This window comes from Ictalurus punctatus, chromosome 12, assembly GCF_001660625.3.
Source record: "Ictalurus punctatus breed USDA103 chromosome 12, Coco_2.0, whole genome shotgun sequence".
In the NCBI taxonomy this organism is placed as follows: Eukaryota; Metazoa; Chordata; class Actinopteri; order Siluriformes; family Ictaluridae; genus Ictalurus; species Ictalurus punctatus.
In genome coordinates this window covers 13,648,910-13,674,314 of record NC_030427.2, presented here as the reverse complement: position 1 = coordinate 13,674,314, position 25,405 = coordinate 13,648,910, and the positions used below count along the sequence as shown (strand labels likewise).

At 38.4% G+C, this 25,405-nt stretch overlaps 1 protein-coding gene across 2 annotated transcripts; it reads right to left on the bottom strand.

Annotated features, from left to right (window-relative positions):
* Positions 1-368: 368 nt before the first annotated feature.
* cobll1a (cordon-bleu WH2 repeat protein-like 1a) lies at positions 369-15,053 on the bottom strand. 2 transcript variants are annotated; one of them, XM_017480666.3, is made up of 11 exons: positions 14,925-15,053; positions 12,079-12,219; positions 11,772-11,970; positions 10,832-11,048; positions 10,050-10,094; positions 9,445-9,548; positions 8,829-9,062; positions 6,960-7,068; positions 5,198-5,387; positions 3,422-4,672; positions 369-1,149 (listed from the first exon to the last, which is right to left on the bottom strand). In XM_017480666.3, exons 2-11 carry the CDS (start codon positions 12,165-12,167, stop codon positions 1,125-1,127), a joined length of 2,463 nt encoding a protein of 820 aa, XP_017336155.1. In that variant the 5' UTR covers positions 12,168-12,219; positions 14,925-15,053; the 3' UTR covers positions 369-1,124. The 2 variants fall into 2 exon arrangements, with proteins under 2 accessions (XP_017336155.1, XP_017336156.1); XM_017480667.3 differs by lacking the exons at positions 11,772-11,970; positions 14,925-15,053 and having other exon boundaries at positions 12,079-12,208.
* Positions 15,054-25,405: the final 10,352 nt, after the last annotated feature.

The window sequence follows — 25,405 nt, the reverse complement described above, 5'->3', positions numbered from 1 at the left end:
AGGCATTTTGGAGAGAAAACATGTTTTGCTGCATAGAAACCAAACACATTACTGAATCCCGCTTAGAGCAACAACAACAACAACAAAAAAAAAAAAAAAAAAAAAAAAAGAAGAAAGAAATAAATAAAAACCATGCCTGCTCTCCAGAATTCAACTCAACTTACATTATCTTCATTTACATTTCAAATACAGCACAGGGGGTACATCCGAGTGTATCCTTTGGCTATTTTTATAAACCATAAGCACAGAAGAGAGTGGAAAATTGGACTGAATCCTAGAGTGTGAATCTTTTTTTTTTTTGTAAGTGTGTAGCTGTATTACTGCTTACAATAAATAAATAAATAAATAAATAAAATCATGATACGAAATCAGATGCTTGAAATGTTTAATTTATATACAAATCAAAATTAACACCACTTTCATAAATTGTCAAAAACAAAAAAATTTAAGTAATCTACCAATATTATACCAATTATATAAAGAATACTGTTCAATTTCAAAAAAATAAATAAATTAAAAAAATTATACAGAGTGCTGGCCACCAATATTGGTATCCTTGGTAAATATGGGCAAAGAAGGCTTTCAAAGGCTCTACTCTCATGGATATCAAACAATTGCAAACAACACAGGTTTATTTAAAAAAAAAAAAGAAAAAAAAAAAGAAAAAAGGCTGTTAAATATAAGTGTGCAACAATTATTGGCACCCCTACGAATTCTTATGAGAAAAATATATTTGAAGTATATTCCCATTTATAGTTGGTTATGGGTTAGTTAAGGGTGCCAATAATTGTTGCACAGCTATATTTAACAAAGATATACATTTTGTGATGAACCGGTGTTTTGTTTGCAATTGTTTGATATCCATGAGAGCAGAGATGATTTTTTTTTTTTTTTTTTTTTTTTAAAACAAAAGATCAAAAGGTTAAACAAGGAATTTTTCACAACCTCCTTTGCTCATATTTACCAAGGGCGCCAATATTAGTGGAGGGCACTGTAATAATAATAATAATAAAAAAGGCAAAAATCAAATGTAACCAATTAATGATATAATACAAGCCAGCACTTCTTTAGATTTCCAAAACAACAAAATGTGATGTGTGAAAGCTTCATCTGAATCCAGATATTCAAATTGGCTCCAAATTTTTCAACCTGTGGACACAAACACTGTATGACTCAAATATATAACATTATATTCCAATAATATTCATGATTTGACATTTTAATGATTTATTTCCTTCATTATTTAAGTAGAATCATCAAAAGATTTAAACTTTGAATTCTAAATTATTATGAAGTAAATCATCAAATGTTTCTTAATTTCTGTGAAATGGTGATGCAAACTAATGAGATTACATTGCTTTTTTTTTTTTTTTTCAATGTGCCATTTTGCTGTGGTACAAGAGGAATAAAATACTTTGTCATGTGCTGTTATAGGAAAATAATCAGCTTCCGGGTGGCAACAGACTACGTTTACATGGACAGCAGTAATCTAATTATTGAGCTTATTCTGAATAAGACAATATTCTGATTCAGTTGTTTACATGAGTTGCTTTTGGAATATCAGTTTCATGTTCGCGTTTTAAATGTTATAGAACATAGATCAGTTGACGTCACACGTCATTACGTCCCCACGCCATGTCGTCCCTCCGGAATTTCACGTATCGACATACAGTTGGTCTTTGTTATGGTACCGTATACAGTTTTGGGTGTTTTTATTTTTAATTTTACAAAAGCTTCAAGTGCAGTTAATTATTTGTCATGCTATACGTGCTAATAGACGACTGCTTGAAGCCGTGGGCTGCGTCCCAAACCGCATCCTTACCTAAATATGTGTATTTCTCCTACTATACAGTAGGTTAGTACGCGGTTTCGGACGCAGCCGTGCTCTCTCGTTTGCCGTGAAACGGTTGAGCACTGCCGTGTGTGTACGTGTCCTGTGGCAAAATGCGGTGAAAACTCACACGACGTTAATAGTGTGATTAAGGTGTGTACATGTCTGTAACGCACTTCAATAATGCGACTAAAACAGGAATACTCCACACGTCTTAATTCGATTTGTGTTTACTTCAAGTATGACTTTGGTTGGATTAAGATCATCAATAATCGCTGTTTACATGCTAGTTTCTTAATCAGGGTATCGTCTTCATATTGGATTATTGTTGTCCATGTAAACGTACCGAGTGACTCTGTCACGTCAGGTTGCATCGTGCCAGCCAGTCGCTGATTATTTTCAATTACTTACAACAGCACAACTCCAAGAGTTTAATTTCTTACATGCTCAAGAAGTTATGTTACAATAAGTTATTTTTAATGCTCTCTGCCATGTGCGTATGAGCACATGCACTCACACGCATACACACACTCAGGATATTGACTCTAAAAGCAGTTATACAGGATATGGGATGCCTCAAAGGTGGAGCTTCCTCCTCACATAAACACACAAAAACACACTTCCATACACTTCGAGGAAGGAAGTAAGCACTTGTATATACAGGACAGAAGTCAAGCTGACACTATTATGAGCATGACATGTCAATCGATATGTTCTTCTGAACACACAAACCCTGCAAAGGACGGAATAAAGCATGCCACGCACGCTGTTTTATAACAGCATGATCATAAGTATTTTAAGCCTCTTATACTACATCAATGTGACAATGTTTACAATTTGTTATTTATTTAAGAATGATGCATCGTACTTTCTATCCTTTTATATTCACATTTAAATGTTATACGTAACATTACAGGGTTACGCTAAACCTAACCCTTACGTTATAGCAGCTATAAACGGTCATTGTCTCACCAGCCTCTCTTTTGAAATATATACAGCTTGACACGTTACCATGAAACCACAAAAGGTTCCTGTGTAAGTTGTTACTATAGGAACTAAACTATAAAAGAATACAACAATGTCTTAGAAACACTTTCTCTATACTTTTGGCCACTTAAAATGTCCAAATGTTGGCCGCCATATCAATCACACTTTAAAAGGTATGCTATGCCATTGCTTTTACTGACAGTGCTAACTGCTTTTGTAACACTCTACCGCATTTTATTGTGGGTAACGCTAGCACCAGAACACCTACACTTTTTTTAGTCACAGATATTAGTCATAATTAAAGTTACCTTGCAGGTAGGTAGCTAAGTTTATGGTCAGCATGTTATCCTCTTATTGCATATCAGACCATGATTGGTTTAAACCACTTGGGTGGGCCTTCTTTGATTCATAAACAAATGAGTTTGTGATGTCAAGTTTTTCAATGAAGCATTGTTGAAATAGCCTTGGGTTACAATGATTAATGGAAATTTTAACAAACCTAATTCTAATCTATATAATCAGTTCACCACAACTTCACACTGTACACAATTCCCGTTAACTCTGCATATATGGAAGTCAAAAAAGGAGAACGCGTTTACTTACTTTGTGCGTGAAAAGGAACTCCAGGCCCGCCTCCTTGCCTGAGTTGTCATAATGACAGAGGGTGGAGCTGTAAAAGTGGGCAGGGCTTCACTGCAGGAACCTGGAGATGCTGGAATCTTAGAAATGAACTCTTGTGAGATCAGGTTTTGGAAATAGAGCTTTTGAGAGGAAGTGTGTGGGGAACCGACACTTTGGGGATGCGGAGTTGGAGAGCTTGTCCTTCTTGCAGATGGAATTAAAGGAAAGATGTCATTTCCAAGACTCTGAACTCTCTGGGAGACAGCCAAACCAAAGAGAGATGCAGAGTTTGGAGAAGAAAGCTCAAAGCTGGGGTTGAGTTTAGATTTTGAGACATGGGGTAAAGTAGATTGAACGGAATTGGGTTGGTGAGTTTGAGGGTTGGACTGGGAAGAGCTTGTGAAAGGTGTGTCAGAGTTGGAGGACTGCTGGTTAGATGAAAGGTTTACATCCCAGTAGGGGTCTTGGGTATATGAGGCATCATATGTAGGGTCATGGTGAGGGTCATATCTGGATGGATTTGGGTTTTGGATAGTGAAAGTGTTTGCTGCCTTGTCTTCCTCAACTTCCTCTTTCCCAAAACTATCAGTTTCCTCTAGATTCTGTGTCTCAGTGTCTTCCTCTTCCCAGCAAACAGAAAGTTGTGGTGGTGGAACATCATCCACCATTTCTTCATCAAACACCTTTGTAGAGGTCTTTAATTTAGCTTCTTTCCCATCATGATCATCATCACTTAGAAATCTCATTCTAATTTCTCTGTACTGCTCTATCCAGTCTCTCTCGTCTTGAACTTCCATCTTGTCTCTGCCCTCCGGGAGGTGTTTCTCTGTATCCATGTTCAGCTTTAATTCCCCAAATGCTTCTGTGATACCCAGCTCTTTATTTGTTTCCTCTAGATTCTCAGATTCAGCATCTGTTCTCTCAAGCATCACTATCTCCTTGGTACCCATCTCGGTCTTCTCAATCTCTCTCGATTCAGAAATACCTCCCTCCAGATTTTCTCCTGTATCTCCATTAATCTCCATCGTCTCAGAGTTCTCCATTGTGAGGAGAACCTCGTATTGCCTCATGCTTTGCGGTCTTCTCCGGGGCACCACGGTGAAGGTGGTGAGGCCGTCTCTCTGAGAGCCGTTTCTCAGCAGCTCACAGCCAGGGGGCACTACAGGATCGCCATCCAGATATTCAGACACTGGAGGAAGGGTCGGAGGTGCTAGAGGTGAATGTGTGACAGACCTAAAGAGAGGAGATTATGAAGGGGCCAGATCAATTAAAAACAATCCAGCAGGAGAGCTGTATAATGAAGCAGCTAGAGAAGTTTCGCAAAAGCCTCTCACTGCACAAAGATCACCGGTTAATGGTAAAGCTAGCATTACACTGAACTCTCATGATCACTGTCTCTCAGTGACTATCCAAAATTTATATTGGAAACTGTGCCAAATTCAGCAGAGTGACTGCAACTTCCCCAGACTAATGTAAAAAAAAAAAAAAAAAAAAAAAAAAAAAAAAAAAGTTCTCATTTGGAAGTTTTTTTTTTTTTTTTTTTTTTTTTTTTTAAACACAGGTCAAAGTCAGGTCATGAAGTACGTTCATATGTCTCTTTCAAGACTAAACGTCTCGTTCCTTCTAATCAAATTGTCATCCAAGAGTGCTTTCAATTGTACAACGTGCAATGTGATATTACATTTAGTGCTGAACCACAATTGGGATTAAAAATGTTTGCACTCGGAGCCAAAAGGATGAAAAAATGTGTAGAAATACCAATCAAATGAGACATCATTCTGCTCCATGGTTTTCATTCTGTGTGTAAATTCAGCCAGGACCTCAGCCATTAGAGGGGATGATGGGAAGGACAAACAGGTTGATTTAAAATAGCTGGATTGGTTGAAACTGGCTTCAGTAGAGTTGTCCTCTTCAGCATCCTCTAGAAAGGATCCTGTATATGACCTTTCTGATGAGAAAGAACACACGTCTTTGTCCTTACAACCTTCCACTCTGTGTCCTACCTCTTTCTCTTTGCATGCACACACACACTTATTTTACATCATAAGATAATCCATACAGTATAACCCATAGCAAAAAAAAAATAAAAAAATAAATAAAAATAAGTTTACCAGCTGTATAACTCAATTATTTGCCCATTTTGCTTTTCAAAAAACATTCTATTTCCTTTTTATTGATGTTCATAAAATGAATGTGGCACACAAAAGGAACATAAATGTTTTTTTTTTTGGTTGTTTTTTTTTTTTTAAATACGAAAAAAAATTGACCACATGGCAAAAGTTTAAAGTACATCACAACAGAGACCACTGCTAGAAAATGGAATACAAATATTGAATTAAACAGGAAACAAAACAGAAAAAGCTGATAAATAATTTATTATAATATAACATGGCTCTGTTTTTAAGTGTGAAATAAAGAAGAGGTTACAATGACAAGGTGAAATTGGACCAGAATAGAGGATCAATCAATATTTAATTAAAGTAAAACGTCAATAATTGGCCAAACAGATGCATGTCACGGCTTAATTACTTCTGTTACTAATTAACTGTTGAAAGAAAGACGGTGATATTTAGAAGGCATTTTGAAGGCACTCACTTTATATATTGGATGCACGGGCAAAATTAAGAAGAAAAAAAAAAGAAAAAAGAAAAAAAAAGTCATCAGCCCTGTCTTCCCATGAGCCTAATATCTAACATAGTTTCATTGTGGTTAATTAAAAACATTACATTTACTGTTCAGTGCTCACAATAACCAGGCAACTGTTTAAAATGGATCAGGCCTTTAGATACCCTCTTACTTTGTACACTTTCTATCTTCAATCCTACAGATTTATTGAAATTGCAAGAAAAAAAAAAAAAGGCATAAAAAAGGCAAGATAAGGGGCCAAAAATTCTGGAAATTATATAATATTTTATATAGATAATACAGTTTTTTTTTTAAAAATTAAAAAACAAACAGCATGTCATTCATTTCTTCATTTACTGCGAGGCCCATTTAATTTCTGATTGTTAAAATTAATTGCATATTATAGATGACATTAATGACATATCAAACAACAGCTGTAACAGTGTTGATCATCTACGACTAGTTATTCTCCTTTTCGATTCATTCATAATGAGGCCTGATCCTGGATCAGCTTCTCTGACACATGAGGCACACAGAGCGACCACGGGATCAATAACATGGATAACACGGACATATACATGACAGAAAGGTGGCAAAGCTGACAAAGAGACGCAGAGGCAGAACAGGAGGAGGAGAAGGAAAAGGGAATCTGCCCTTCACCAGTGAGCTGGACAATAAGACAGAAGCAACAATAATGGAGCCATGTTGTCTCCTAAGCGCCCCCTCCTGGCGGGACAGTGTCTGCACACAAGCACAGAGGCAAGCCAACACTTACTGAACATGTCTTCCTGGAGTGCCTGACATTTCCCTTTCTGTCACATCATCTTTTAAAGTAGTTCCTTAAATATACGGGTAATTTATTGCTGTATAAAAATAACAATGGTGTAGCGTGTACCTTTATCAGAAGTGTCTGGCAGGGAAGGGCTTGTGCGTGGAGGAGGAGGAGCTCTGCGTTTATTCCTCCTGAGAGACGACTCAGAGGATGAGGCTCGACTCAGAACACCCTGAACACACACACAAAGCATGTTTGATAAAAATATTTGCATCACATTATTTGCATGATCATTCATAGCCACCTCGAAAGATTTAATGCAGTCAGCCATGTTTTTCTCACCCTAATTTCTTTCCTTATACAAACCCAGATATGATCTAGAATGATATCACGTTGTTGGAGCCTGAATTTATTTCCAAGTTACTTATTGTGGCTTATGCAAATATAAAGTTATCGTTCATCCATCACACCTGTGCTTCTTCCCCATACAGTTGCCACAAAGTTCGAAGTACACAGTTGTATGGAATGTCTTTGTATGCTGTAGCTTTACAATTTCCCTTTACTGAAACTTAGAGGCCCAAACGTGTTCCAGCATGACAATGTCCCTGTGTACAAGTAGAAGGACTTGAATGTCCTGCACAGAGCCTTGACCCAGAAAACCCCACTGAACACCTTTGGTATGAACTGGAACACCGACTGCACCCCAGACCTCCTCACCAACATCAGTGCCTGACCTCATTAATGCTCTTGTAGCTGAATGAACAAAAATCCCCACAACCACGCTCCAAAATCTAGTGGAAAGCCTTCCCGGAAGAGTGGAGGGTATTATAACAGCAAAGGGGGACTAAATCTGGAATAGGATGTTCAACAAGCACGTATGAATGTGAGGGTCAGGTGTGCACAAACATTTGGTCATATAGCGCATATTTAATTACATTAGTTCAGATTAACCATTCTTCTAATGATTCATACTTCTTTTATTTTAAACACGCGCTGGGTAAAGACAATAATGTCCACAACACTGGAGATGCCCATTTTATCTGAGGCCATGAGTTAAGTTTCTCGAGATCTATTTCTTGGCCAGGAAATACTTAACTTTTGCCAACTAGTCTATATTGAAATAAATGAGAAATCGATTGAATGAGATCATTCTGGCCACAGGACCATACATGTGGAGATGACTGATAATATTACACCTTTTTAAAATGGTATTTGGCAGACGCCCTTATCCAGAGCGACTTACATACATCTCATTTTATACAACTGAGCAGTTGAGGGTTTAGGGCCTTGCTCAAGGGCCCAACAGTGGTAGCTTGGTCGTGCTGGCATTTGAACTCATGACCTTCTGGTCAGAAGTCCAATGTCTTAAGCATTGGGCTACCACAATATTATTTTCATTTTAGAATGACTTTAAAAGACATAACAGTGTCACAAACGGTGCAACATAGATTACACTATTAGGGTTACCCTAAATCAGTCAAGAGAATGGACTTTTTGCCTGTTTTTCCTGGAGGACATGTATTAAGTCATGTTGTTCCACAACATAGTAAATCATGGGCTCGAGCTCCACGCTTCCATAGAATCTGGTATCACAAACTTGTATAAGATAATGATTACAACATCATAATTTGTGGCTCCATGATACTTAATTTATGGCTTCAAAATATTAACTAGAAGAATCCCTATATTTTTTCGAAGGCCATGCCTTATTAATAAATAAGGTCACCTCAGCTGTAGCTGTCTTTCTAAAATGACCAGCCCTTTGAGTTCAAAAGATTTCAGAAATAGACAGAGAAAAACACCAACACTGCCTATACACTCTTCTAGGCTAAATGTCGAACCTTTAAAAGGTTTCTTTTCCCCCTAGCGAACCAAACAACAGAGGGTTCCCTTATCAGAGTGAATTTAAGGAAGCTATTAACTCTGAACTATCCAAAAATATGCTAATATGCTTTCATGCACCATTGTACATTTCTCCCGATGTCTACGCACCTGGTTTTCGTTATCAGTGGACGGCAGTGCGGATTGTTGACTAGAGTTCAGTTCACAAGAGACGCTCCGGGAGCCGAGCATGCTGGGAGGCTGAGGCGCTCGTCTCTTCTTCGTCATTTCTGAAGACGCCGTGGATGAGGCGGAGTTTGCGCTGGAACAGCCCGTATTGTTGGCACGCTGATCTTTCAGCACTAGAGAGGTGGCAGTGCTGATGGGGGTGGTGTTGGTAGCAGTCTATTGTCGACAGAGAAAGATAAAGATAAATTAAAAGAACAGGGTGGAACAGGAAACAGGAAGTAGCAGAGGCTAATTAGATGTCTGATGCAGATACAGAAACATCCAAAGGAACAACCAAATTCTGCTTTCATGTTCGTTAAAATAATAGATGATCAAACAGATCTTAAAGCAAGCACCAGGAAAGGCGATATTTACAGTATATCTGGAAGGGAAAACAATCTGTTCTGTATAACTGCGCACATGGTTAAAAAAAAGGTGCACATAGGAGGTGACTCATGAAGCAAATATGATTACCAATTAATAATTCAGTGCAATGCATGGAGAGCCAGGACATTAAAGTTAAGCTTGAGAATTTAAGAGACAGTAAGATCTAACAGACCTCTTCAGCCGATTTCCTGCTTCTTCTGAACAAGCCGAGTAATCCACTGTTCTCTTTCTCTCCGAGGACTTTCTCCTGCATCGCCAATTTGTCCTTCTTGCAATCTGGACAGACACACAAAAGCAAACACATTGCATATAATGAAATGTGCATGTAACTGAACAGTGATACATTTTTAATTTTTCGGTATGACTCAAGGTGTGTTGCACATGTACATTTCTATCAAGTGATACACGAAGCAAGCACAAGCATCACGCTCTATTAATTAACTAATGCTGTCGGTATCAGATGTGTGAAGTAATATTAAGTCATCATTTTAGCACATTTTATGATCATTCTGAAGCACTAAAGCAGAAACTTGATATGAAAGTTTATCATTAAAACCTGGCAAGTCTATAACTATGTCGTCAAATGGCGGAAAAGGGTCTGCGCAAATCTGCTCTACGGACATGTTTATTAGACGTATTAATGTTAAATTTATATATTTGCATACACAGCAGCCTTTATTTTCAATTTCATGTAGAAACACCTCAAACTGCATGCAGAATAGACATGTTTACACACATACACTTTCAGTAAGACATGGCCATAGTGCGTTTAAGTACCTTTATTAGTCAGCGTTGCCGAGTCAGTTGGGGAACTTGAAACAGCTGTGAAAAGATTAAAAAAAAAAAAAAAAAATTTAAATAGTTGTATTTGCAAAAACAAAAACAAACCAAAAAAAGTCACTTAAGACCAATATGATGAAGCGCTAAGATCTAGATCTTCACAGCTAAGGCTACTGGAACGTTCCAATATAGAAACCTTTCCAAGAAACTTTAAAATCATGAAATCAAAATAGGAGTTTTGTGGCTTTTGGGATATAATTTGGAGTAATTGCAAGATAGACCTAAAATATAAAAATTGCACTTTATACCTTATATTCGCAGTAAAACAAAAGAAAACACAGGAATTTGCTGTGTTGCTTCCAATTTGTCAAATGCTAAAAAATTTAAAAAAATGTAAAGCACATTGCTGTGGCTCAGGCGTTAGAGCGGGTTGTCCACTAATCGTAGGGTTGGCGGTTCGATTCCCGGCCCACGTGACTCCACATGCCGAAGTGTCCTTGGGCAAGACACTGAACCCCAAGTTGCTCCCGATGGCAAGTTAGGGCCTTGCATGGCAGCTCTGCTACCACTGGTGTGAAAGTGTGTGAGTGAATGGGTGAACGAGACACAGTGTAAAGCACTTTGGAAAAAAGCGCTATATAAGTGCGCCATTTACCACATTTTGCATCAGTCCTGTTACTTTACATAGTGGAAATGCAAACCAGTTGAACTTTTTTAGCTCCTCCACAGGTTCCACAACTTATCTAGAGAATTTCTGTGACAAAAAAATAAATAAATACCTTTTGCATACAGGTCTCTGATGCCATAGTCGTTGAGCGTTTTAGTCAGATCCAGAGGCTCTTCTGATTGGCTGTCTCTCAACAACACAGTGATTTTTGGATCCATCTCACACTTGTCACACACAGCTGGCATTAACTCGGCCAGGGGAACCCTGGGACTGACTCGCACTACGGCCTTATGGGACTTCCTGTAGTTTATCAACAGACGCACTGTGGCCTGAGAGTGTGAAATGGTTAGAGAAACAAAGATGGACAACAATTAACTAAGGAATGAAACCCAATGGGGCATGCTAGGAAAATAATTTAACGATGTATAGCATGTTCCAAAATACACGATTTATATTTATTCATTAAACAACATGGCATACTTTATATCCATTTATAGTTATATTTAACGTTATAGAACGTCCATGAAACAAGCTCCTGTTATTGCAGCTATAATCTGTTATTTCTCTTTTTTTTTTTTCTTTCTAATGAAGTTAATAAGACAAAAAACAATGCAGCTTGTCATTTTATTCAGAAACCAGAAAGCATAAACTCATCTCAAGACTCCTGTGGCATAAAACGTAAAGTTTTAACCTCTATCTTTTACAATCACTTACACTGGAGACTCCTTCCAAATCTGTCAAATAAGCCTCACTGCAAACTTCACCATATCAATAATTATGTTTTTAATCCCTTTATATCGAGAGTCTGCCAGACAAGACTCTGAATGAGTTGTTGCTATAGAAACGATAACGTATTATTAAATTACAAGGAGCATGTTTAAAATAAACCTCTGGTATTGTCTTTCAATATGTTTTGGCCAATCAGAATTGAGAATTCAACAGCACAGTGGTATAAACGTAAATAAAAGGACATCATCAGTGTGACATACAACATAGCAAGATTAGGAAAGGGGAGACTAGGCAAAGTATTGTTTTGATTCGTCTTCTCTTACCACAGGCATGTTTGGGGGCTTTCTGTTGTCACTTCGTTTAGGTTTAAGCGCAACAAGCTCAGCTTCAAGAGAGCCAATCAGAGAGCTGGGCTTGAATTTAAGCTTGTTGTGATTTTTGGAAAATAGCTCAAGCACATGGTCTGAGGGGTTCAGGTGGTACCGAGCACACAGAATGACCAGCACGTCCATCACTGGTTTACTGAAGGAACACACAAATGTACGTTATCCCACGGTGTCTGCATTCCACTTGAGTTACTCATTAAATTCATCAACACATTCTTTCTTTCTCTTGCTCTTTCTCACTCACCTGCTGTGCACGGTAACTGTTCTTTCGTGTCCCTCTGGGAGCAGCACGGTCAGGGTCAGGTCCCTTTCAATCACATCCACCTTCTCCATATTTCAACCAGTGTTTGGTGACAGGTATCCGGAAATGTCCACAATGTGTGTCCTATTGAAGTAAGATGTAAATATTTATCATATATAATTGAGTAATACGTCACTTATGTATATACAAAGATACTTGATTTTCTAATTATTAATGCAATACAGCCTTGGCAGTACTAATCACAGCACTAATAATATTTGTATTGTGTTTTGTGAGCCCGCTGTTCATTTTTGGAGGTTTAGCGGAAGTTAGTGGCACTTAGCTGAAGCTAGCATTTTTGCAAGTTAAAATATAAACAAACACAGGCTCTGTACTTTCTCTTTGTTTCCTCCAAAGTCACATTAACAAAAACCCATTCATTCATTCATTCATTCAGTCAGCCATCCATTTTCAGTAACTTCTTTATCACGATCAGGGTCGTGCTGGATCTGGAGTCTATCATGCGAGCTCTGGGTGTGAGGAGGGATATACAGTCCATAACAGGACACCATGTACACACACATGCACACCTAGGGGTAATTTTTTGAGAGTTGGGTGGAAACTGGAGAACTCTGACACGGCAAGAACATGTGAAACACCACACAGACAGTAAACAGTTATTTACAAGCAACACAACATGCTTAGTCGCAAAGCCTCCTTGTCCTTCTTACTTTAGCGCTTGGTGGTCCGCATAATGCATTTTATTTCCCCTCTCCCATTTAAGGAGCCTGGAGTTCCACAGAAATAAGAGATTTTCCTTTGGGCAAATATTTTGTTGAATCTAAAAGAATGTGAAGCCAAAATTCACATAAAATTGTGCTGACTTAAAAATCACTGACCGCACCTTTAATAGTGCCGTTTTCATGATTTATGCAGGTCATTCTCAACCATGAGACATCACAGGTTCTCGAGTTTGCTCTTGTATACTGTTTTTTGGTCCATAATGTACAGTTCCATGTACATTTGTGTACTAAATCTACCCCTAGTAAACACAGGGACAACAAGCAGAAAGAAACCTTCCACTGTGTCCGGTATTAAAGCTCTAATACAGTATTAGCGCTCTATAAGAGGGTGGTTTTTCCACTGCATAACAGAGCTACATGACTCACTGGGAATCTTTTAGCACCAAGTGGTGGAATGAAAATTATCTTTCATCTGACTCAGACCCTTCACACATGTATAATACAGGCTACCACTGGGGCTGCATGATGGTATTACGTTTAGGTATTCTTCTGAATATATTCAAAACACACAACGGTGAACATTTGACATAATTACTTATTGCATTATTTTGACTTCAATTATTTCTATTTCTTGAATAGAAATTTGTGAATATTTGTGAATGCCGGGTTTCAGCCAATCACACAGAAGCGAGACGGGCGGAGCTGGCTATAAGAGGAATATGATGTGTTTAAGTGTAGAAAAATGGCAAATCAGACCATGTTAAAGTATCTCTGCTCCTACTTTTGCTTTTTGACTTGATTTAAATAACGACCTTAGGTGCGTTTTTTTTTTTTTTAAATAACTACTTTAACATTAATGTTGTTATTCTTATTAACTTTTATAATTTAGTTTTTTTTCTGTGTACTGCTTATTTTGTGTACAGCACTTTGAGAAGCTGCTTTTAAAAGGTGCTCTGTAAAATAAAAGTTTATTATTATTAACATTAACAAATGAAAAAATTAAGTCAGAATTATTAAATAAATAAAACCACAGATTTTAAAATATATACAAAGAAAAATTCAGTAACATTAACCAGCTTAAAATGTATAAATACATTTAACAATTGTTACTGGTTTCCTATTATTTCAAATATGTTTATACTTCTAATAAAAAAGGCACAATCATTAATTAATGCTTCATGATACAGGCCCATGCTTATTATTTTAAGAATTAACCTGTGCATATTTATTTTTATTTTTTTTAATACATAGGCCTAACTTAAAAAATAATAAAAAGTTAAATAGGCCTATAAACCTCTAACCTACGTGATTTGCAATAATCAGTATGAATCACAAACTATTTAATGAAAGCGCATAAAAATCTTGCATTCGCGTGTTTCTTAAAAAAATATATAATAAAGAGAAGATTATTAATAGTTTTGGGTGCGACTCGCGCTGTGGAAGGGTTCCACGGAAGTGACGTCACCGTTATTCCCCTGGAGAGTCTATCACAAGAAACCGTGATCGCTAAGAATTCACACGTCCACATGGGTGGGTGTGGGGGTGGGTGTGGGGGTGGGTGTGTTTTCTCGGGTCAGTGGCATCACAGCTGCGCATTTATTTCGCGCCTCGCGGCCACAGAGACACGCACCAGCGCGCACACACCGCACACGCCCCGCGCGCGCTTAACGGGTGACGGCGCGCGGAAAAAGCCCAACAAAAAATTCTAAACAAAACAAAATAAGACGCGCACCTGATGCCAATTTAAGCACGCGCGCTAATTATCCGAGTCTTATAGGATAGCGTTTTAAATTTGTTTACTTAGTGAGAACGGACACAGTAAGTGTACAGGTCAGTCTTTATAATCAGATTAAAGTCTTGTATTTTGTCCGATTTGTGTGTACGACCATTTATTTCGTTTTTTTTTTTAAATAATTATTATTTATTCATTTATTTTAACAGATTAGAAAATATGAATTCTCAAGTTTTCAAGACACAAGTCATGTCGAACTTTCTGCTAGGTTAGTTGCATCAAGGTACAAGAGGAATTATAACTATACACAGGAATGCATAAAATCACAAATAACACTCAACCCAAGCCATGTTTGTGCATGCTTATAAACTTACCTCTCTGCTCGCCTGCACAACGTGTTGTCCTTTCAAACCTCTCCAGTCAAGTAAGTGTGTATGTTTGAGAGAAGAGAGGCATAGTGGGTAATCTGCTTTGCTGACAGCACCTTATGGACCTCCCCAGTCCTGTGACATCAACAGCTCTCTTTCCTGTGTTGTTGTTTTTTTGTTTTTGCATACAGCTTTAATTTAGAGAAGATGGTGTTGTATTCAGAATGAGTTTTGAAAACTTTGGATAAAACGAAGTTATATCCAAATAGTGTGTGAGTTTGTGAAATTTTGTTCATTACATTTTTGCTTGATGCATTTTGTTGATTATATTCCTATTCAGCAGGTTCATATGTGTAAAACACCAGATTTAGCTCCTTTTCTCTTTTGCGCATTTACACATTTATCTATTTAATCTCCTCTGATATGATCACTGTAATACTGTGGCATTTTTTAGTGAACACTCAAACGTTCTGGACATTGTGTAGCACAGAAATGTGTGTTAATGTGCCAGATGATGCAGGAAGCTTCAGGAATGTGGCAGCGAGTCACACAAGAGATTAGTAATCAGCTTACCTTTACTTACGGTCTTATCACATACAGAGTGTGTGTAAGAGGACATTCCATGTTATACTTTTAAATGTCTTTTTATTATCTAAAATACTGTCCAATAGTTGAACATTGTTAATAATAGCCTACAGATTAACAATATATTTTTATACGGATCTGGAGTGGTAACTTTTGTACCTTTTTAGTGTGAGTCTTTTACCTGGACAGGTGTATGCATTTCAATGATTTACTCTAAAAGCTAATGAGTGGTGGTCCTTAAGATCCAATTAGGCATTATATACTTTGCAGAGTGCTGTTATAGGAATCAACAATGGAGTGCTGTGATGAAGTGAAGCAGAGTTTATATCCCTGAAGTTGATTATTTTTCAATATTCTTCAGAAGTCACAGTGTTTTATTCCTCCTATACCACAGTGATGTGCCAACTCTGACACAACATTTTTTAATAATCCATGCATTTACTGTTGCGGAACATCTGCGAAAAACAAGCTGGCTCCTGTTATTGCTTTTATTACTTTAATTAAAGCAGCTATATACTATAAAATATAAGGTTCCTACACTAAAACACATGAAGTGCAAAATGCCTATAAATGGTAAAATACAGGGACTTGTTCTCTTTCAAAAACCGTGGGGTGTGCAAACTTTTGCACTTGACTCTATACACATTGTGACCATTGTGCATATTTAACAATAACAGCATTATTAAATTGCTTCAGATTCTTAGTATCAGTTGAACACACACACACACACACACACACTTCATCAAACGGGAAATTCCACTGCATGTATTTGTGTGTAAGTCAATAATATGACCTCACTTCTTGTCGGTCCAGACACAGTAGACTGTTTACTTTACACATCCTCCAACTAGCAGTGAATTCAACATAGGAAGTACATGGTTTGTGTGTTTACATGCTTGTGTGTGTGTGATTGTGAACATGTTTTTATACCATGAGTGGGTTGTGTGTATGTACATGTGTGCGGTTTGTGTATGATGTGTATGTAAGTGTGAATGGAGTTGAAGGTGGTGTTTATCGTAGGAACTCTAATGAAAACACATGACTGTGCTAATACTCTTTCTCTCTCACTTTGTGTGTGTGTGAGTGTGTGTGTGTGTGAGTGAGTGTAGTAGAGGTTGGCAAAATGTGTCTATACCTGTGTTTAATAAATCTTAAGTAGATTGTTAGGTTGTAAACGGATGTTTGCACTCTGGTTTTTGGTTTAAATTTTTCTGGCCCTGAAATATGCTCGTGTACATCCCCCTCGTGCGGCCAAAACAGCTCTGACCTGTTAAGGCATGGACTCCACAAGACCTCTGAAGGTGTGCTGTGGTATCTGGCACCAAGACGTTAGCAGCAGATCCTTTAAGTCCTGAAAGTTGTGAGGTGGGGCCTCCATGGATCAGACTTGATTGTCCAGCACATCCCACAGATGCTTGATCAGATTGACAGCTGGAGAATTTGGAGGCCAAGTCAACACCTTGAACTCGTTGTCATATTTCTCAAACCACTCCTGAACAATTTTTGCAGTGTGGCAGAGCACATTATCCTGCTGAAAGAGGACCCTGCCATTAGGGAATACCGTTGCCAGGAAGGGATGTACTTGGTCTGCAACAATGTTTAGGTAGGTGGGAGATGTCAAAGTAACATCTACATGAATGCCAGAACCCAAGGTTCACCAGTTGTCCTTCCATGGACCACTTTTGGTAGGTACTAACCACTGCATACCGGGAACACCCCACAAGACCTGCCGTTTTGGAGATGTTCTGACCCAGTCATCTAGACATCACAATTGGGCCCTGGTCAAAGTCGCTCAGACCCTTATGCTTGCCCATTTTTCCTGCTTCAAACACATCAACTTCGAGAACTGACTGTTCACTTGCTGTATAATATATCCCACCCCTTGACAGGTGCCACTGTAACCAGATAATCAACATTATTCACTTCACCTGTCAGTGATTTTAATGTTATGGCTGATCAATGCATAATTTTTCACTATTGACACATGGCCTTGGAATCTTATGAGGTATTTTTCACTGTAAAATCATCCTACCTGTTTATTTTATATCAGTAGGACAGTCTGATAGGGTATTTTGCACTGTAAAATCATCCTATCATTGCCTAATAAGAATCTCCGGTAAAGTTACACTGAACTGATAAGGTATAACTGAGGCAATTATCCAAAGTCAAGTCTTTTCTGCCTTTTAACGATTTTGAAAGGGTTATGCATGTTTTTATTTCAACTCACCTTGACTATTGCAATGGGCTTTATGTGGGTATGAGCCAAGCTTCCTTAACACGTTTATAGATGGTACAGAATGCTGCTGCTCATCTGTTAACAGGAACCCGCAATCGAGAACATATTACACCAGTATTGGCCTCCCTTCACTGGCTTCCTGTTCATTTTAGAACTGATTTTAAGATTTTAACTTTAGTATTTAAATTGTTAAATGGACTAGCCCCACGATATCTGTCTGATTTAATACAACCACATGCTCCATCAACAGCACTTAGGTCCTCTGAGCAGTTCCTTTTGCTCAAAGAACAGGGGTGACCTTGCTTTTGCAGCTGCAGCCCCAAAACATTGGAATAATTTGCCTTTACATGTTAGAAAATCTGACAAGGCAGGACAAATGGACAGAAACTTGGTTTAGTGTTATTTTGATAACGCAGTGTTTAACGCACTTAACTGAAAACAGAAATGAAGTGTGTGTGTGTGTGTGTGTGTGTGTGTGTGATGCTGAAATGAAACTGGGTAATTTATCGTTGCTGTCAGACAGTCCGCTCACTCCTGTCTCAGACTCTTCCTCCTGGAGCTGCGGTCCGTGACGTCACATCCACTATTGGCACACGCTGTTTCTCCCGGAATCAATTAGCCTACTCATTCATGATGGCTTTCTCGAGTATTGTAGCAGTTGTTTAATATATAAATATATATTCACATAATATAGTCTTATAATCAAATAGTAAATCATATATAAGTACTGTATGCATACATATAAACGGTGTGTAGACAGATTTTGGTTTTCCATTTTTAATGAATGAATAAAAACTAATATTCATTTATATTAATTAGTATTAATAATAAAAGGGGTATTTTGTACTTTAATTAATCACACACATATGATTAATTAAAGTGCAATATATATATATATATATATATATATATATATATATATATATATATATAATTATATTCGATATGTACAATGTTATGTTCATAAATAATTTTTAGATATTTGTATATTTGTATTATATTTTTTCTCGTTTTTTATTCAAATGTTTTTGTTTGTGTTTTTTTCATATACAATTTTTTTTTTATCAATATACTCCAATGTGTTTATGTAATGTGATTGTGTAATCATAACTTGTTCAATTAAAAAAAAAAAAAGGTTGTACACTCTGAACCCAACTTTATTTTGATACTAAATCAGGGTGTGAAGTTGATCCTAAACCGTATATTGAGAGGAGTTAAAAACTAGCTTTTAACATACATTTTAAATATTTTCACACCACTGTCACTTAAAGCACAATGTAATTAGCAATGCGTAAATAAAATGATGGTAAACTTTTGTCGTGCAGAGTGACAAGTTTCACCATCAGCATCCGTCAGAAACAGGAAGTACTACATCTATGATCTAGAAGCAGTTAGTTTATGTCTTTCTGAGTGCAATATAATATAATATAATATAATATAATATAACACCACATGTACTGAGAGTCTTTCGTCAGTGTGTAATATTGTTGTGTTCATGCTGTTGTTTTAATTTGATACAAACTGCCCTGGAAAAAGACCAGAACTCTGAGGAGTCTGGGTTTTGTGTCTGATCAGAGTTCCCCTTTCCCAAAGCCATATCTTTCAACAATACTTCATCCTCTCCTCTTCCTCCATCCTTTTATCCTGCTCTTCTCCATCACATCCTTCTGCATTATTGAAGCCGATGGCCATTTGGGAAGCTGCTGCCTGATTTATTCCTGCTTCTTTTACATTTTTATGCTTTTTCTGTCAGCCCTCATTAGTAGATTTGGTGATTACTTTTATGCAGGACATGAAGTTCCAGCCCAGACCTCCATTGACGGGAGAAAGGGAGGAGCATATTGACATGATGCTGGTGGAGAACAGACTTTTCAGGTTTATGCAAAAAAGTATTCAAAAATGTGTTGCCTTAGTTTATTATTTATTTGTAGCTTTTTCCTCAAATACTGTGTGTGTGTGTGTGTGTGTGTGTGTGTGTGTGTGTGTGTGTGTGTGTGTATACGCTAAGTTTAGGACTAAGCCTGCAGCCTCACTGGCTCGCTTCAGAATCAAGCAGGATTTGGTGTGTATTTTGCAACATTATGTTGAAAAACTGTGAAGGAAAAGCACAGGAAAAAACAGAAACTACCCACCTGTGCCTTGGTGAATACACTAAAGCCCATACCTATAACAATTGTGTATGTATGTATACTTTGTGACTCCAGTGTGTGTGATGCTGAAGACACAGGGCTTCATCCAAGTGGATGCACACGCACACATCTGGAGTTTGTAAGGACTGTTCCCCTGCCGCTCATGGTACACGTGCGTTGTGGAGACTACGTCGTAATGATGCTGTCCTCAGCTAAAATGCACGCGCAGGTTACTTTACTGTCCTTACGCACTGTTCCATTGTGCTGCAGTTTACACACCAAGCGTGAGAACTTCTGATCAAGATGGCACTGTAAATGGATCACACATTCATCGTCTACTTTATTAGGAACGCCTGTACACCGGCACAATCATGCAGTTATCTAAGCTGTTGACTTGATGTTTTGATTAGATATGTGCATGAATGTGCACATGTACAGGTGAGTGTATGTCCTGATTATAATGAGTGTATGGTAAATGGTGCACTTAAAGAGCACCATGTCTCATTCATGCATTCACACACACTCACACACCAATGGTAGCAGAGCTGCCATGCAAGCTTGGCATGTGCCTTCGGGAGCAATTCGGGGTTCAGTGTCTTGCCCAAGGACACTTCGGCATGTGGAGTCATGCTGACCAGGAATCAAACTGCCAACCCTCCAATTAGTGGACAACCCGCTCTACCACCTGAGCCACCACAGCCGCCATGCATATGAGTGCATATGTAAGTAGTGTGCATGTCTGTGTGTGTGTGTGTGTGTGTGTGTGTGTGTGTGTGTGTGTGTGTGTGTGTGTATGTGTGTGTCTCATGTAGCCACCTAGACTTGTCTTTTCCAACCATGTCTGAAGGTACGTTTACAGTAGGCGTTCCTACTACTACTGGTTGCCATAGCAACTTTTATCAGTCGGTGGTGCACCTAGCATTCCCCTTTTGACAACAAAACAGTTTTCTTGCTGCTAAAATGAAATATTTTGGAGGGAGAGCATTTGTATATAAAATTCACTAGTTCATATATGCATCATATCCTATGAGACGAAGCAGAAGCAGTATAGTGGAAGCCAGTTGCCGCTGAGAGGCTAAGTAGTGGGAAAAACGATTCCCGCCCTATGACTCAATCAGATGCAATTTATGATGGTTTATTTCACTCCAAAATCGTGAATGGTAATATGCATGTAAAGACAGGCAACAGAAAGTGAGAGTCCCATCTTCTCACCCCCTCTCTCTGCTAGCTGAACAAACTGTCCTAGTTAAATACTCGCCTATGCCCATGTGTCCAACCCACTACGTGGAAGTGATTTACATTTACTGCACCTACAAGTGTGCGCTTTGCCATAACGGCCATCTATCTGTGGCGAAAACGCAAGCACCAGGCTGTCTGGGTCCACGAAACAATTCGGACTCACAGGCAGCATGGCGGATCACGGATCGTGAATAGTGGTTTGTCGGGGTTGCCTATCTTGAGGCAAATCTGCCATCTGCTGATGACGTATAGTTCAATGTAGACGTCTGCAGACTACACACTTAGACAAAATTATTCTTATGGCAACACTAGCACCATGATCCAATATCTCTGTCGTAGATATGCCAGCATGTAATTACGTCCACTATGTTTCACGTCATAGTGAATTTGCCGTATTATCTTATAATTATCTGTTTTGGAGTATATCTATATTCTTTTATTGCTAATAAAATATAGAAAGCAGACTGACTGCCAGTGTCTCACTATATCGTTTGTATTTATATTTTGTTCCATTTTGGTACCATGATGATCAATTATTAGTATTTAAAGATGCACTATTTCGAATTTTTTTCTCAGTATTTAAAAATGAACTAGCTTTGTTAACAGAATTCTGACCTGGAGCATAAGAAAAGCTGTAAGATGGAGTTAAAGACAGAAAAAGCCATTTCCACACTGAAAAAAACAACAACAAAAAACAGGTGAATCAGGCCTGCTCTACTGTCTTCACTCCCATTGGTAGTCCTTGCACCAAGTCGATCCAAATTTGCATAAAGTTAAACTTTTCTCAACTTTGTCGCGTCGCTGGACACGCCCACATCTAGTCACAAATGGCCGCCGTCGCTCATGTCGCCAGCTCTCATTGAAAATGAATGGTATCCGGTTGCTTTGTTGCTGCGAGTCTCTGTATGTGTGAACGCTTTAAGCAGTGCGCACGGGATGTCAAAACCGAGACGATGCGTCATGCGTCAAGCGAGGCTCGCGGCGGCTCGAGCTCTTGGGCGAAGTGATCTCTGTAATGCAGTAATGAGCTGCTCTGTGCTGTCTGGGTTTTTGCTGTTTTTTCCTAAAGAGGACAATTGCAAATAAACTCCTTGGTCTTGCACACTGAGTAGCAGACATACCGGGGAAAAAAGCACGCCACATATTTTGCCAAAGAATTTTTGTATCGTATCGTAATTTTTTGGGTTTTGTGCCCATCCACCTTCTGAGTACACGGTGTTCCACAGGGCTGAACACGTGTGTTGCCAGATTGCGCGTTCTTACTCCTCGGTTGTCCTTTTAGTTGGTTAAAATCCATTTGCTTTGACGTACGGACAAAATAATATATAGAGACACATTTAAACATTCTAAACACTTATACTACTCTATATATTATGAAAAAATGTAGATTTAATTCATCTATAGTAACCACTTCATCCTGGTCATGGTGGATCCCGAGGTTTTCATGGGAATCCTTGGAACAAGATGGGAGTAGGCTACATCTTACGGCTGTATTCATATAATGAATATAGACATTAACCCGAGCTCAGGATTGACCCGGGGTCTCTGGAGCTGTGAGGCAGAAACTTTACAGACTGTAACATGCAGCCCAGAATATGCGATCTTCAGGGAACAGTGTCTGAAATTTGCATCCCCGCTTCATTTCTAACTAAAAAGAGTGATGCAGCGGCGCTTTAGTCTTTTAGACTGTCCAGCTCTCTCACCTCCTCATCTGTACACTCAACATTCATCCTTATACTACATGTCAACGCCATCTTACTAGACATCTCATATATCGACTATATGTTGCATTATAGCTGCAATGCATTCTGGAAATCCAACTCTGAGGAGTGCATCAGCATCTCTAGTTCTTCATTGGATTTCTCATTAATATGATTGCTGGACAATGTTGAGTGACAAAATAAGTTCTTGCTATTTCCTTTTTTCAGAGCTAACAGCAAAACTTGAGTTTTGTGATTTGGCGATAGCAGAAATGAACACAAGATCAAGCAATATTCAGAGGAGCTTGCAGTTTTTCAAAATTACTGCAGATTTGGGCCAAGACGAGTCATGTGACATCATCACAAAGTGCATTCAGCCAAAGCCCTATTTGATTCACGTGCGTCGAACATGAGTACAGCTAAAAGGTCTAATTTACCAACAAACATCACTGCAATTTCACCAATTCAAGTAGTTTTCCACAAAAAAAGCACCAAAAACTCTGCAGGTTGCATCGCAAATTTTAGGAAAAGCCACAGCATTTTTTTTTTTTTGGCAAAAGCATTTTTGGCCACAACAATCACAAACAAAAATACTGCTCAAAATTTTTACTTAAACAAAACCTTATGTTTAATATTGTTGAAATGTTTTTTATTCTATTGAATGCTATTGTACTGTAACTGTGCTAGCAAAAATAACGTCATCCAGTGATGTCAGAACCTAAGCAGCACCTAAACTAACAAACTAGCACCAAAATCAATAAACATTTAAAACCATCAAATATTTCAGCATATACATACTGCATTGAATGTGTTTCAGTGGTTTCCTTTAGCATTAACCAAAAATGTAAAAATAAATAAATAAATAAAATAAAATAAGAATGAAATTAAATTAACCTATACTTATTAGGCGTTTTTTTGTGGAAAACTGCTTGAATTGGCGAAATTGCAGTGATGCTTGCTGGTAAATGAGACCTTTTAACTGTACTCATGTTCGACGCACGTGAATCGAAGAGGGATTTGGCTGAATGCGCATTGTGATGACATCACATGACGCATCTTGGCTCCATAACTAGCAAGTTTTCTAACTATACCAACTACAAACCGTTAAAGCAAGCTTGCAACAGTGCACACAGCATCACTGTAGTTCGTGAGTGTGATCAGCAGAGGGCGTTCCTCTCCTTCAGCTCCTGGAGAACCTCATGTCCTGCATATGTTGGTGATTTTCCTGCTCTAACACACAAACCTCAACTCAGGAAAGCTGATAATTACTTGAAACAGAGCAGGAGAACACTAACATGTACAGAACCAATTGTGACACTGTACAGTAGAGTGCAAAACACCAGATGTGATGTACTAGTTTGACATGTTGTTTGGAAGGATCCGGTTAAGCTACGTCATGTAGTCTGTGTTTATGGATATGTGACAGCATGGCTCATTAAGAGTGAATCAGGATTATGGGTCATCGCTGTTAGGTGATATGGTGATATGATGAATTGCAAGAACATGAGGATTACAAAATAAGGATGCGTCATTGATAAAAATATAAAACTCCAGTCTAATGGGAATGTAGTGTCAGTAGGGTTCATTAGAGAATGGGGAAATGTATGTCTCGCTGTATTAAAACGATGCAATTAAGATGCAGATTATTGGCATAGTTTACGCACAACTAGAGCAATCAGATCCATTTTTATCCCTTGGTAATAAGTGAGGGTAATAATGATGCTGATGTAATACAGTTTCACACAGATGCTTGTATTTCCAAGTTGTAAAACGTCTACCTTTAGTCAAGGTAACCAGGATATGCTTATATTTGATCTTTATAGTAAAAGGTGCTCATTTTGTGAGTGAAAAGTTTTACTCCAGACTACTCCAGGTGATAATGGTTCCATGTCAGAAAGTTGCCAAAACAACAACTACTTGAAGGAAAACTCCTCCCTAAAATACACGACATTATATCGCAATACTTGTCTTCTGTTTGGTGATCATTTGTTATTCGATGTTATATTTCAGTTATTCCTGTGAAAAGTTAGCAGTTGTGTCCTGCACTGATGTCCCAAATGGACATTGTTGTTGCTAGCGTAGTTACAGTGGTGTTCAATAGGTGAAAAGAAATGAACAAATATGAGGGATGATGGTGATGTTGACTGTCATATTACTGAGAGTTGGACTCAAAGTCTTAGAATGCTTTGCAGCTTAAATTTGATGCAGTTATGGGTATTACAGTGAAAACAGACTAGATAGGGGGATGGCACGGTGGCTTAGTGGCTAGTATGTTTGCCTCACACATGCAGGGCTGGATGTACGAATCCTGCTTCCCAATGCTCCTTCAGGTGTTTCCTCCCCCTAAGTCCAAAGACACAGGTTGTAGGCTGATTGGGATTGGCAAATTGTCCATAGTAATGAGTAATGAGTCTTTATTGGTCACAGCACAGTGAAATTCTTTTCTTTGGATACCCAGAATGCCAGGAAGTTGGGGTCAGAGCACAGGGTCAGCCATGATACGGCGCCTCTGGAGCAGAAATGGTTAAGGGCCTTGCTCAAGTAACGTATGAATGGGTGCATGATTGGGCCCTGCAATAGGTTGGCTCCCTATTCAGG

Coding starts and splice junctions, on each gene's coding strand:
- cobll1a (XM_017480666.3), bottom strand. CDS start 12,167: ATGGAGAAGGTGGATGTGATTGAAAGGGACCTGACCCTGACCGTGCTG. Junction 11,049..11,771: donor AGCCCCCAAACATGCCTGTG/GTAAGAGAAGAC, acceptor TCACACTCTCAG/GCCACAGTGCGTCTGTTGAT. Junction 1,150..3,421: donor AGTTCCTTTTCACGCACAAA/GTAAGTAAACGC, acceptor TTGTGTCCACAG/GTTGAAAAATTTGGAGCCAA.